General features: G+C 40.9%; 1 protein-coding gene across 11 annotated transcripts in view; it reads right to left on the bottom strand.

Moving 5' to 3' along the window:
• Nucleotides 1-14,026, bottom strand: part of BCAS3 (BCAS3 microtubule associated cell migration factor) — a 1,368,214-nt gene that overhangs the window by 1,214,868 nt on the left and 139,320 nt on the right. For all 11 annotated transcript variants that reach the window (XM_033921865.1, XM_033921866.1, XM_033921867.1 and 8 more), the window contains one exon: nt 3,151-3,223. In XM_033921865.1, coding sequence (XP_033777756.1) covers nt 3,151-3,223 — 73 coding nt within the window. The remainder of the gene's footprint in view (nt 1-3,150; nt 3,224-14,026) is intronic.

Raw genomic sequence — 14,026 nt, forward strand, 5'->3', positions numbered from 1 at the left:
TAAGGTTTTGGCTAAGAGGCCTTCCATCAGCTTGACGTACAGTGGGATTGAAGCTATGGGTCTGTAGTTGGATGGCTGGTCTGTTGCTCCTTTGGGGTCTTTTAATATTGGAGTTATGATGATTTCACTGAGGTAAAATAATTATTTTATTTTTAGTTTAGTAAGGGGATAATGGGATTTAATGTACTGCCTTTCTATGGAACAAATGAATTGAAATGTGCCAATTTGGAAATTTCTATGCCTATGTTGCACTATACAGGAGGAAATGTGAGGGGGCGCTTTATGTGATTAATCACGATTAATCATGTGATTCAAGTTTATTTAAAATGTCTTATACCGCCTAATCAAACCTTTTAGGCGGTGTACAAAATCATTAAAAACATTTTGAACCAGCTGAAGGGGCATGTCTGGGAGGGCAGAGCATTTTTGTGCTAATCAGCAGGTCAGCATTGCTGTGTGCTGCTTAGGGCAGGATTAGTGCATAAGCACTTAGGGCCATATTCCATAAATAGCGTCCTACCGAATTCTATAAATAGGAGTCCTACCACTGTCTAATCAGCCAATCAGGACGAACGTTTTCTAAAAAACAACAACCTGAGGCAGGCCGCCTACACTGTAGGCATCCGTCGCTGATGCAGGAAGGGGATCTAGGGATGCTAAAGCTCGCCCAAGGCTGGGTATGGGCATAGTTTTACTTGGAAGTGGACTTAGGCAAGCTTAAGCAGCCCTAGGCATCTCCCTAGGGCTGCGATAGGTGCCTGAAATGTAGGCCCAATAAACGCAGCCGCTAAACTAATTGCGGCAAGGAAATTCCCTGCCGTGATCAGCTGAGTGGCCGCGGCAGGGAACTCCCAAACCCTACTGCAAGTTGGTCAGCAGGAGGGATGTCTACTCCCTCCCACTGCCACCCCGAACCCCCCCCCCACCAACACACATACTGTGCGTAGCAGGAGGAATGCCCACTCCCTCCTGCCGCAAACTGTAAAGCAATCCCCGGCAGGAGGGATGTCCACTCCCTCCTGCCGAACACCTCCCCCAACATCCCCGGCAGGAGGGATGCCCATTCCTTCTTGCAGGCACCCCCCCAAACATCCTCGGTAGGAGGGATCCCTCCAGCTGGTGTACCTGTTAAAGATATGATAGGTCTAGGTGGGCTTTGAGAGGCTGGAGTCAGGGGGGTGCCGGCAGGAGGGAGTAGGCATCCCTCCTGCTGGAGATTGTTTATGGGTTTGTGGCATTCCTGCTGTGGACATTATGGGGGGGCACAGGGATGGCAGCAGGAGTAAGCATCCCTCCTGCTGGCCATCTTGCGGTAGGGTTTGGGGATTCCCTGCCGCCCGTGCTCAGCTGATCGTGGCAGTGAGATTCCCTTGCTGTGATCAGCTCAGCAGCAATGCAATTCTCTAAACGGCATCTGCGACATGGACACCGGTTAGAGAATTGGGGTGGTTAGGCAGGATTGTCTGTTAGGACAGACGCGATTCTATATAGGATGCCCGTGTGCGATTCACAAAAGCCACTTAGGCAGCTGCTGAGACCGGGCATCCTATACAGAATCAGGCCCTTAATTCCTACAAAATAGGCGGTGGTAAGTGCTCACACACTAATTTTTGTTAATGGCTGCATGTTAATAGCTTAGACTCAAAGGCACCCAACTCATATAACTTCTTAAAGAAAAAGGCAATAGTAATTCACAGCCTCAATATATAAGGGATTACAAACCTTATATACTTAAACCTTTTTCAATTGCAAAATCTCTCACATGATCCTCAGCGAGGCCACCTCCCCACTCAATAAATCTTCATAGTAGGTGGCTTTACACCTCCTCTCGTCATCGGATCCTTATATTTTCTTAATTTTCTTAAACTTTTTTTGTGCTTGTATTCTTTATAATTTTTTTATATAATTTAATGTTTAAATACTTAAATAGTTCATAAATAGTGGCTAAAATAAATTTACTTAGCTTTAAATCAGCTCAATTTCTGGTCTCAGTTCATAGAACGGGGGGATAACCGACATGTTTCCCCCATGTGTTCCGATACGGTTTTTTCAAGGTTATCTCTCCCAATAAATATCACTCCATTCCGAACAGACCATAGAGAATGATCTGTTTGGAATGGAGTGATATTTATTGGGAGAGATAACCTTGAAAAAAACCGTATCGGAACACATGGGGGAAACATGTCAGGTTATCCCCCCAGTTCTATGAACTGAGACCAGAAATTGAGCTGATCTAAAGCTAAGTAAATTTATTTTAGCCACTATTTATGAACTATTTAAGTATTTAAACATTAAATTATATAAAAAAATTATAAAGAATACAAGCACAAAAAAAGTTTAAGAAAATATGAGGATCCGATGACGAGAGGAGGTGTAAAGCCACCTACTATGAAGATTTATTGAGTGGGGAGGTGGCCTCGCTGAGGATCATGTGAGAGATTTTGCAATTGAAAAAGGTTTAAGTATATAAGGTTTGTAATCCCTTATATATTGAGGCTGTGCATGCTAATGGCAACATTAGTGCATGGCTATTTTCCTGCTGCGGTAGAAATGGCCTTAGCACATGGGAATGACAAATGTAAGGGCACACTAAAGCCTCATTTTGCCGCAGTTTTCTAAAAGAGCCCTCTTGCAACCAGTAGATACAGTGACAGGACAAAAGCGCGCGAGACTTCGGCGCACTGACATTGCAGCGCAGACAATTCGACACAAGACCCCAGCGCACTGCCTAAAAAGTTACTTTTAAAGAGCTCTGACGGGGAGTGTTGAGGGGAACCTCTCCACTTTACTTCATACACTTCGCGCTGCCATTGGGGGGTGATGCACCCCTCACAATATAGAGAAAACTTAACTTTTCCTAAAAAAAAAATTTGGAAAAAGTTAAGTTTATTCTATAATGGAGGGTTCCAACCCCTCAACGGCAGCGAGAAGAGTATGAAGTAAACTTGGGGGGGTTCCCCACTCACACCCCACGTCAGAGCTCTTTAAAAGTAACTTTTTAGGCGGCGTGCTGGGGTCTTGCACTGATTTGTCTGCACTACAATGTCAGCGCACCGAAGTCCTGCGTGAGAATGACTATGAACCACAGATACTGTGGTCGCAATTTTTGAAAAATAATAAAAGTATACATTGGAAAAAAAAGTATCTTACCCAGAAGATCCAATGCTTTTACACATACCAAGAAGGGGTCTCTTGTCAGCAAAATTATCACGCTTCTGAGGACCTATTTATTACAAGAAAAATTGATATAGATATATAATCTAGCATTGTCGTGACAAAATGTAAGTGCACACATTTATGGAAGTAAAATACAAAGGCTCGGTAATATGGAATTCCAGAAGACAAAGAATAGTACAGTACCCCCTCTGAATCCACAGTTTCAGTACCCGTGGATTCGGTTATTCATGAATTTTTTTTTTTTTAACAAAACGCTGCATCCTGGACCTTCTCCAGACCTTACCTGGTGGTCTCGTGACGACGCAGGGCAGGATCGATCGTCCTACACTCCTGCCCCATTCAAAGCCGTCATCTTGCATCGCCGCTAAACCACCAGATAAGGTCTGGGGAAGGTCTGTGATGTAGGAGGGAGGTGGGGGTGGGTCAGAGCCAGCCCTGAAAGTTATCCGCGATATTTCAATATTTGCGGGCCGGCTCTGCCCCTAACCCCCACGAATATTGAGGGTCTGCTGTATTATTAAAATCCAACACAGCTACATTTTGTCCTTAGGCTACATCAGAGGTACAAAGATAAGTAATTTCACACAGGGCCTAGTGGGGCCCTCCTGACCCCTTCCTTACCTTTAGTTGAAAAGAACATCAGGAGGGATGCCCACTTCCTCAAACCTCCAGGGCCCACACTAGGGCCTAGATTCACTAAAAAGAGCGATTCAATCGCTGTTGGCCGATTCTCTGGCCAATTTTGTATGCAAATGATTTGCATGGAGGTGCAAAACATTTGCATGCAAACTCCCCGACTCAATTATTCAGTGAACGATTGAGTGGGGGCAGAGCCCTGACAGTAGTGACAGGAGAAGCAGCCTCCTGTCATGGCTTCTGCCGGCTTTTTTCCTTTTTTTTAAATGGGCAAGATATTTTGCGTGTATTACACACGCAAAATATCTGTCAATAAAAAAATAATAATTTTTTAAAAGGCCTCCCCCCTCCCGACAAAGCACTCCCTCCCTTCTCCCCTCCCCAAACCCTCAAAAAATGGCAGGAAGAATGCCCACTCCCTCCTGCCATTGGTGCTCCCGCCACCACGCTCAAAAATATGACAGGAGGGATGCTGCTGCCTGAGGCACCTGAGCCAATCAGGGACTTCCATAGGTCAGGAGGTGGAGGTACATCATATGATGCACCAGGGCGGGGCCTCAGGCTGGCTTTGTGCTGCTGGAGGCCGGAGGAGCAGGAAGGACAGTTCAATATCCATGTAAGTTGCTATTTAAAGACAGATTCATGATGAAATGCTCTAAGAGACACTATGTAAGGAGTTTGATATTGCCGTTTCATTCTTTTAAGAACATAAGAATAGCATACTAGGCCAAACTAATGGTAGCAACATTTCATGCTATTGATCCCATGGCAAGCAGTGGCTTCCCCCGTGTTTGTCTCAATAGCAGACTATGAATTTTTCCTCCAGGAACTTGTCCAAACCTTTCTTAAACCTAGCTATGCTAACTGCTGTAACCACCTGCTCTGGTAACAAGTTCTAGAGCATAATTATTATTCACTGAGTGTTCCCTGGTTTTTGTACTTTTGGAAAGGGTGAAAAACCAATGCACTCTTATTCGGTCCTACACCACTCAAGATTTTACAGACCTCAAATCATAACCCCCCTTAACCATCTCTTTTCCAAGCTGAAGAACCCTAACCTCTTTAGTTTTTCCTCATATGAGATGAGTTCAATCCCCTTTATCATTTTGGTCACTTTCCTTTGAAACTTTTCTAATTCCACTATAAACATCCCCATCCATATTTGTAGGGGTTAGGGGCAAAGCCGGCTCATGAATACTAAAAAATTGCAAATAACTTTAGGGCTGACTCTGACCCACCCCTGCCTCCCTCCCACCTCCCAGCCCTTTCCACTGTACTTACTTTTTAAAGCCTGGTGGTCTAGCGATGAAGCAGGGCAGGAGCGATCTTTCTATGCTCCTGCCCCGTGCAAAGCTGGGAACAAAAATGGCTGCTGCAAGTTCCTGCGAGACCACGGGAACGCATAGTAGCCATTTTTGTTCCCAGTTCTGCACAGGCAAGAGCCCTGCTACACTGCTAGACCACCAGGTTTTAAAAAGTAAGTAAGGGAGGTGGGGGGTGGCCCGGGTCACCCAGGCGAAAACCGCAAATAACTGAAGTTGCAAGTTCCGAACCAGCTAATATGGAGGGGAAAGTATCTTTTTTGAGATACAGCAACCAAAACTGTGTGCAGTACTCAAGATGAGGACACACCATGGAGCAATACAGAGGCATTATAATATTCTCGGTCTTGTTTACCATCCCTTTCCTAATAATTCCTAGCATCTGAAAATCTTGCGTTTGACACAGATTTGTATCCAAAGCAACCTGAAGAGGCAACATAGAACATTGGATTTTAATATGGAGTTCCTTTCGGCCTATAATATTTTAGATTGTAAACCACTTTGACCATAGGAATTGCGGTACAGCAAGTACTATAAAGAAAGAAAGAAAGAAAAGAAAGAATTACATTTTTCAAGGATTTTGTTTTTCAGTGCACACATTTATGCCACAACTAAGGCTAATGTAAACAGGTATGCTTAAATGTGGCATTTATATATGTAACTTACAGTATTCTGTAAGCAGCCTATGTAAATGCTGGCCATGTCTATTCTATGCTAATGCCCTTTCCATGTGAAGGCCCCCTTTCATTTGCATTTTACATGCTAAGCCATTTTAGCATGTAAATATGCTACTGCCATTTGCAAGTGCAAATATATCTTTACCCACATGAATGACAGTATTCTAGATATGTAAGCATGCGAATTGGGTTTAAATTTAAAATGCAAACAACTTTACTTCTACACTTTCCGTCGGGGTTACAACATTCATGTTCTACGGTTGCCATAACAATTTTCCGTGCATGTGTGTGCACGTTCGGTGCGCGGTAACTTCGCTTTTAATCGAGTGTCCAGTGGCGGTTTATCTTCCACAAGTCACTCTGTGCCTATTTACTACTTTGCCGATTTCACACTCTGCAGGTTTAATTCATAACAACTATTCTGTGCCGGCTTGCAGTTACTGTGCAATCAAAAAAAAAAAGGTAAGTGAGAGAATAGGACTATTCCCCCAAAAGACCCCTGACATCACACACACACAATGAGAAGGTGGCACTCAAACACACACAGAAGAACAGGGGGCAAGAGAAACAGATTTGGAAAAAAAAACAAAAAACACTGCACAAGTAGAGAAAGACACACACACACACAAAAAAAAAACATACAACTGCCAATGAGATTCATTGAAATAAAGAAATACAGACAAGGAGATAGACAGATAGATAGAAGGTGGTAGTCAAACACAAAAAAAAGGACAGAGGCCTAGAGAGACAGATTGCAAGGAAAAAAAAATGCACAAGGAGAGAGAGACACACAGAAAAAAAAAAAAAAAACAAAAGGAGACAGATAGGAGAAATATAAAGAGGGACATACAGCATTCAATGAGACAGATAGACAGACAGTAGCCAAGGACACAGACAGACAGAAAAAAAAATACTGATTGCCAGTCAAACACACACTGAACAGGGGGAAAGAGAGACATAAGAACATAAGAAGTTGCCTCCACTGAGTCAGACCAGAGGTCCATCTTGCCCAGCGGTCCGCTCCCGCGGTGGCCCATCAGGTCCGTGACCTGTGAAGTGGTTTCTGACCACTTCTATAACCTACCTCAAGTTCTATCTATACCCCTCTATCCCCTTATCCTCCAGGAACCTATCCAAACCTTCCTTGAACCCCTGTACAAAGTTCTGGCCTATCACATCCTCCGGAAGCATGTTCCATGTGTCCACCACCCTCTGGGTAAAAAAGAACTTCCTAGCATTTGTTCTAAACCTGTCCCCTTTCAATTTCTCCGAGTGACCCCTAGTGCTTGTGGCTCCCCACAGTTTGAAGAATCTGTCCTTATTCACTTTCTCTATGCCTTTAGGATTTTGAAGGTTTCTATCATGTCCCCTCTAAGTCTCCTCTTCTCCAGGGAGAACAGCCCCAGCATTTTTAACCTGTCAGCTTATGAAAAATTTTCCATACCTCTTATCAGTTTAGTCGCCCTCCTCTGCACTCCCTCGAGTACCGCCATGTCCTTCTTGAGGTACGGCAACCAGTATTGAACACAGTACTCCAGGTGCGGGCGCACCATTGCGTGATACAGCGGCATGATGACTTCCTTCGTCCTGGTTGTGATACCCTTTTTGATGATGCCCAGCATTCTGTTTGCTTTCTTTGAGGCTGTCGCACACTGTACCGATGGTTTCAGTGATGTGTCGACCATCACCCCCAGGTCCCTTTCAAGGTTACTCACCCCTAGCAGTGTTCCACCCATTTTGTAGCTGAACATCGGGTTCTTTTTCCCTACATGCATGACCTTGCATTTCTCTACGTTAAAATTCATTTGCCACTTTTTTGCCCAGTCTTCCAGTCTCGTTAGGTCCCTTTGCAGGTCTTCACAGTCTTCCGTGTTTCTAACCCTGCTGCAGAGTTTGGTGTCATCAGCAAATTTGATAACCTCACATTTTGTCCCCGTCTCCAGATCATTAATAAATATATTGAACAGTAGAGGTCCCAGCACCGACCCCTGTGGAACTCCGCTCGTGACCCATTGCCAGTCTGAGTATTGGCCCTTTACTCCAACCCTCTGTTTCCTGCCTGACAACCAGTATTTGATCCATCGGTAGATATCCCCTTGCACCCCGTGGTTCCACAGCTTTTTAAGTAGCCGTTCGTGAGGTACCTTGTCGAAGGCTTTTTGGAAGTCAAGGTAAATGATGTTTATGGATTCCCCCTTATCCATCTGGCTGTTTATTCCCTGTTTATTCCCTTGCAGAAGCCTTGCTGGCTTGCCTTCAGTTGTCCATTGTTTTCTATGTGTTCGCAGATTGTGTCCTTTACCATTGCTTCCATCATCTTTCCCGGACAGATTGGAAAAAAAAAACCCCCCGCTGCACAAGGAGAGAAAGACACACACACACAAAAAAAAAATACAGCTGCCAATGAAAGACACTGAAATACAGACAAGAAGATAGACAGACAGAAGGTGGTAGTCAAACACACAAAAAAGGACAGAGGGCTACAGAGACAGATTGAAAGGAAAAAAAATGCACAAGGAGAGAGAGAGACAGAAAAAAAAACCCAACAAAAGGAGATAGATAGGAAAAAAAGACAGAGGGACATACAGCAGCCAATGAGACAGATAGACAGACAGTAGCATAAAAAAAAGACACGTAAAAAAAAAAAAGAAAAATATTATACAAATGTCTAAATCTACTCATCTATTCTAGAATCTGCCACTATTTGAGTGTGCCTGTTTCCTGCAGCTCACTAAGGAGCCTGCAACACAGTGCGTGTGGCGCTTTTCCTATCGCTCCAAAGAACCTGTGTTGGAGCCTGTCAGAGCTGCTCCAGAAAGCTGAACACTTCTCAGATAAGATGAAACCTGTGTGCTTTGGGCAGGGAGCAATTTTTTATTTTTTTTGGGGGGGGGTTTGGGAGAAACAGATGTACAGGGGGAGCAGTGACTAATATTTCATTGCTTTGGGTGAAGAGGGTGTTTTTTTGAAAGGGGCCAGGGAGGCTTTTTTTGGGGGGGGAGGAAGGGGTGTGCTTGCTAGGGGCCAAAAAACAATCTTGCTTTGATTTAGGGGGAGGGGTGTGCTTGGTAAGGGAAAAAAAATCTTGAATTGTTTTGCAGGGAGAGATGTGTTGTTGAGGGTGGAAGAGATAAATTTTGCATTACTTTAGGGGGTTTGGTTGGGATCAGGTACTGATATTACTTTGATTTGAAGGGAGAAGTGTGGTTGGTAGGGGGCGTAAAAAAAACAATCACAACAGTCACTGAGCATATACAACCATTGCCAACATTCCGTGTAATAAAAACAACCAAATCCATCAGTCAGTGAGGCAAAAACAACCAGTGCCAGCAGTCAGTGACCCTAAACAATCATTGCAAAAAATCTTTTCCATCACTATGCAAAAAATCAGTGTGCAAAAAATCATTTCCATCAGTCACTTTGAAAAAAAACGACTGCCATCAGTCAGTGAACCTATACGATTGATTGCCAGCAATCACTGTGCAAAAAAAACCTGTGGCAGCAGTCACTTAACCTAAAAAACCAGTACCAACAGTCAGCTACTCCAACCCTTGGATTAAACAAACACACGGAAAATAACATTTTCAATAATTTAACAAACACAATGTTTTCAAAAAGACATCTAGAGGAAGAACAGTCACATATAGAGGTACAGTTGAAGAGGAGAAAATCAGAAAGAGAAAAACAAACACATATAAATAAAAGTGTTGAACAACAGGAATATCAACGTAAAAAAAATTTGAACAAAAAAAAAAAATCTAACTCCAGAAAAACAAAACACACTGCGTCAGAAACTTGCAAAAACACAACAGCTAAGACGAGCATGTATATCTATTGAAGAAAAAAAAAAAAAAACAACAACTTCAAAAAAATACAGAAAAAAAAAAAAATAATAAATTAGCCAATCTGACTCCGGATGAACAGCAAGCACTGCGTCTGAAATATGCGGAAAGACAAAAACAAAAACGAGCAAACATGTATACAGGAAAAAAAAAACACAACGTCAAAAAGACAAAGAAAGAAAAAGAATTAAAATTGCAAATCTAACTCCTGAAGAACAGAAATTACTGCGTCTGAAACATACAAAAAGAGAAAAACAAAAACGAGCAATTTTATCTATAGAAGAAAAAAAAATACAAAATAAAAAGCACACAGAAAAGAAATAAAATTGCAACTCTAACTGCAGAAGAACAAAATATAATGAGTCAGAAACATGCCAAAAAAGAAAAACAAAGGCGAGCAAATAGAACTATTTAAAAAATAAATAAAAATAAAAAACAACAAACAAATACAACAGCAACAATGACTTCACAAGAAAAACAATCACAAAGTGAGCAAACCACCACTATAACACATCTGACACATAGAAAAAAAAAAAATTAGTCAACAGTCAAGGACCAGAATTAAACCAATTGCATTTATAAATGACATGCAAAATATTAATGAGGATAACATTCAAACACATACATGTGGATATTTAAATCACATCTGCTACTTTTGTAATGCTAAACATTTTGAAGCAGAAAGAGCTTCAGATTGTAAATTTTCACAATGTTGCTCAAAAGGAAAAGTACATCTTCCACCAATTAATACACATCCTTTCATCCAGCAACTCATGACCAATCAACAATTTTTTCGAGAACATACAATCCATAAATAGTGCACTAGCATTTGCCTCTATGGGAGCAAACATTGCTCCACCTCCTGGACATGGCCCATACTGTTTCCGCATCCATGGTTCCATTTGTCACAGAGTAGGCACACTGCACCCACAACAGGGACAAAACAGACAGTATGCACAATTATATATTTTAGTTCCCTCAGAAGCTGCAGAACAGAGAATGCAAATTTCACCTAACTCTGGAATAAATCCAGAACTTATGCGCACACTAAGCACACTTATGGCACAATACAATCCATTTGCAGAGGCCTGCAAAATGTTGCAACAAGTTGAAAAAGAACATGAAGATGATAACATCAGAACAGGCAATGTTACTAAGGAGGTCACTATGACAATAGTACAAGATCGTAAAAATGATCAAAGGCGTTATAGCGCACCAACACATAATGAGGTTGCATTTATTTTTCAAAATAATGACGGAGAACACTACTTGAACGAGATCTTCTTATACACTGCAAACCAAATGCAGACAACCCAACACAAAGGATAACACAAAAAATTAGTATCCTTGATCCTAATCTGGAACCCATGGTTTACCCATTACTCTTCCCATATGGGGATCAAAGCTGGGGAATTGACATACCTTTGCAACACAAACCACAAGCCTTAGTAGGCTTAAAAAAATCAGTCATGAAACCCTAGAGTTAGGGTAACACAAATGCAATATTATGGGTACCGACTTTCCATCTGAGATGTTTTTAATCCATTCTTACATGCTGGCCGACTTACACAACAATATATCGTAGATGCATATGTCAAAACTGAAGCCAACAGACTAAATTATGCACGCCAAAATCAACCAAAATTACGAGTAGAAAACTCAGGATTAATGGACTATTTAATTAATGAAGCCAATTATGCAGGCCTAATTCCTGGAAAAACTTACATTTTGCCTTCATCATTTACAGGTAGCCCAAGAAACATGCTACAAAATTATCAAGATGCAATGGCAATTGTAAGAAAATATGGCAAACCTGATCTTTTCATTACAATGACATGCAACCCCAAATGGGAAGAAATCGTTAATAACCTACAACATGGACAAACTGCTGATACACGCCCAGATTTAGTTGCAAGAGTATTTCACAAAAAACTAAAAGCAATGATCAATGATATCTGTAAAAATCATATTTTTGGACTAACAAAAGCCATTGTATACGTGACTGAATTTCAAAAGAAGGGTTTACCACATGCTCACATACTACTAATTCTTAAAGATGATAGTAAACCAAAAACAGAATAAATAATAGACAAAATTGTTTCTGCAGAAATTCCAAATATAACCAACATTCCACGCTTATATGCAATTGTAACAAAACATATGATTCATGGACCATTCTCCGTGTATGAAAAATGGCAAATGCAGTAAGGATTACCCAAAACAATTTCAACAACAAACTATAGCAAATATTAATGGTTATCCCAAATACAGAAGACGAAACACAGGTCAAATTTCAAACGTTAACAGAAAAACAATCGATAATACTTGGGTTGTACCATATAATCCATATCTAGCCCTAAAGTACAATTGCCACATTAATGTTGAAGTGTGTGCTTCTGAGAAAAGCATCAAATACCTATTTAAATATGTATACAAAGGTCATGATTGTGCAAATGTTGTCATTCAAGAACAGGGTAGTTTAAATCATGATGAAATTAAAACTTTTATGAATTCAAGATATGTGAGCGCTCCAGAAGCAGCATGGCGTTTGAATGGATTTGAAATACATTATCAATCACATACTATACACAGATTAGTAGTACATCTGCCAGACGAACAAACTATATTTTTCAAACCAAATAATATTTCTGCAGCAGCACAGATAGCTTCACAACGCAATACTCATTTGACAGCTTGGTTCAAACAAAATCAAGACCATGAAGAAGCAAGGAGCATATTATACCCTGACATTCCTTTACATTATGTCTTTGACTCTGACCATTGTATTTGGAAATTACGTCAACGGGGTGCAGAAAAAGTTATTGGACGTATGTATTCTGTAAACTTACTATCTGATCCACAACACTATTCTCTGTGCCTACTATTGCTCAATGTTTCTGGTGCACAATCCTTTGAACATCTAAGAACTGTCAATGGAAATATTTACCCCACTTTCCAAGAGGCTGCCAAACAAAGAGGCCTCATTAACGATGATAAACTATGGGACAGCACTCTAGAAGATGCAGTGCAATACAGCATGCCTAAACAACTAAGAGAATTATTTGCATACATCTGCATATTTGCTTCCCTACAAAATATGAATCACCTATTCCTAAAATACGAACAATATCTTATTGAAGATTTAGTACTAACACATATCACTCACAATAATGAATGCACTCTGTGTCGAAACATAGCACTCAAAGACATATCCAACGTTTTACTACTACATGGAAAAAAATGTCAAGATTTTGGATTACCATACACACTACCAAATACTAACATAATAACATATAGCTACGACCCAGACCTTTGAAAAACAACAAGCTGAACAAATGATAACAACCTTAAACGTAGATCAAAAAACAGCTTTACAAGAAATAGTCTCAGCAACCCAAAATAACTACCTCTCCAAACGTTGTTTCTTCTTGGATGGCCCAGGAGGTAGTGGTAAAACCTACCTTTACAAAACACTTCTGCACACATTTCATGCACAAGGTAATATTGTACTCCCTGTAGCTTCTACTGGTATAGCAGCAAATCTTCTTAAGGGTGGGAGAACATACCACTCTCAATTCAAATTACCCGTGCCTATACTTGAGAACTCTATATCCAATATGCACATAAATTCAACTGATGCTGACAATTTACGATCCGCAAAACTAATCATTTGGGACGAATGTACTATGGCGCCCTCTATAGCTCTTACAGTGGTTGACAAACTACTACAAGAAATAATGGATAACAATAAACCCTTTGGAGGAAAAGTTCTCTTACTTGGTGGAGATTTCCGTCAAACACTTCCCATGGTGCCTCATGCTGACCGGACAAAAATTGTAGAGGCATGTATAAAGAATAATAAACTCTGGCCCATATCCAAAGTCCTAAACCTTATAAACAATATTCGATCAATAGATACTGATTTCAGCATTTGGCTCATCAAAGTTGGTAATGGTGATACACCACACATTGACGGCTTGCCTGATGACATTATTGAAATACCTTCCAAAATTTTAACCACAAATAATCTCATCAAAGACTTTTTTGGAGAAAAAATTAATATTACAGATATTCCAAAACTAACAAAAAAATCTTTACTTTGCCCAAAAAACTCTGATGTAAACTCCATAAATGAAGAGGTACTCAACATTTTAGAAGGACAGACTGTAACATCTCAGCTCCACCTCAACTGATGACTCCACTCAGGAAGACAATCAAAACTATCCCATAGAGTTCCTCAATGAACTAACTCCAACAGGAATGCCAAAACATAAACTCAACCTTAAAAAAGGAGCAATCATTATGCTCCTTAGAAATTTAAATATTAAAAGAGGATTGTGCAGTGGTACCCGCCTCATCATTAGAGATTTAA

Source organism: Geotrypetes seraphini, chromosome 15 (assembly GCF_902459505.1).
Source record: "Geotrypetes seraphini chromosome 15, aGeoSer1.1, whole genome shotgun sequence".
In the NCBI taxonomy this organism is placed as follows: domain Eukaryota; kingdom Metazoa; phylum Chordata; class Amphibia; order Gymnophiona; family Dermophiidae; genus Geotrypetes; species Geotrypetes seraphini.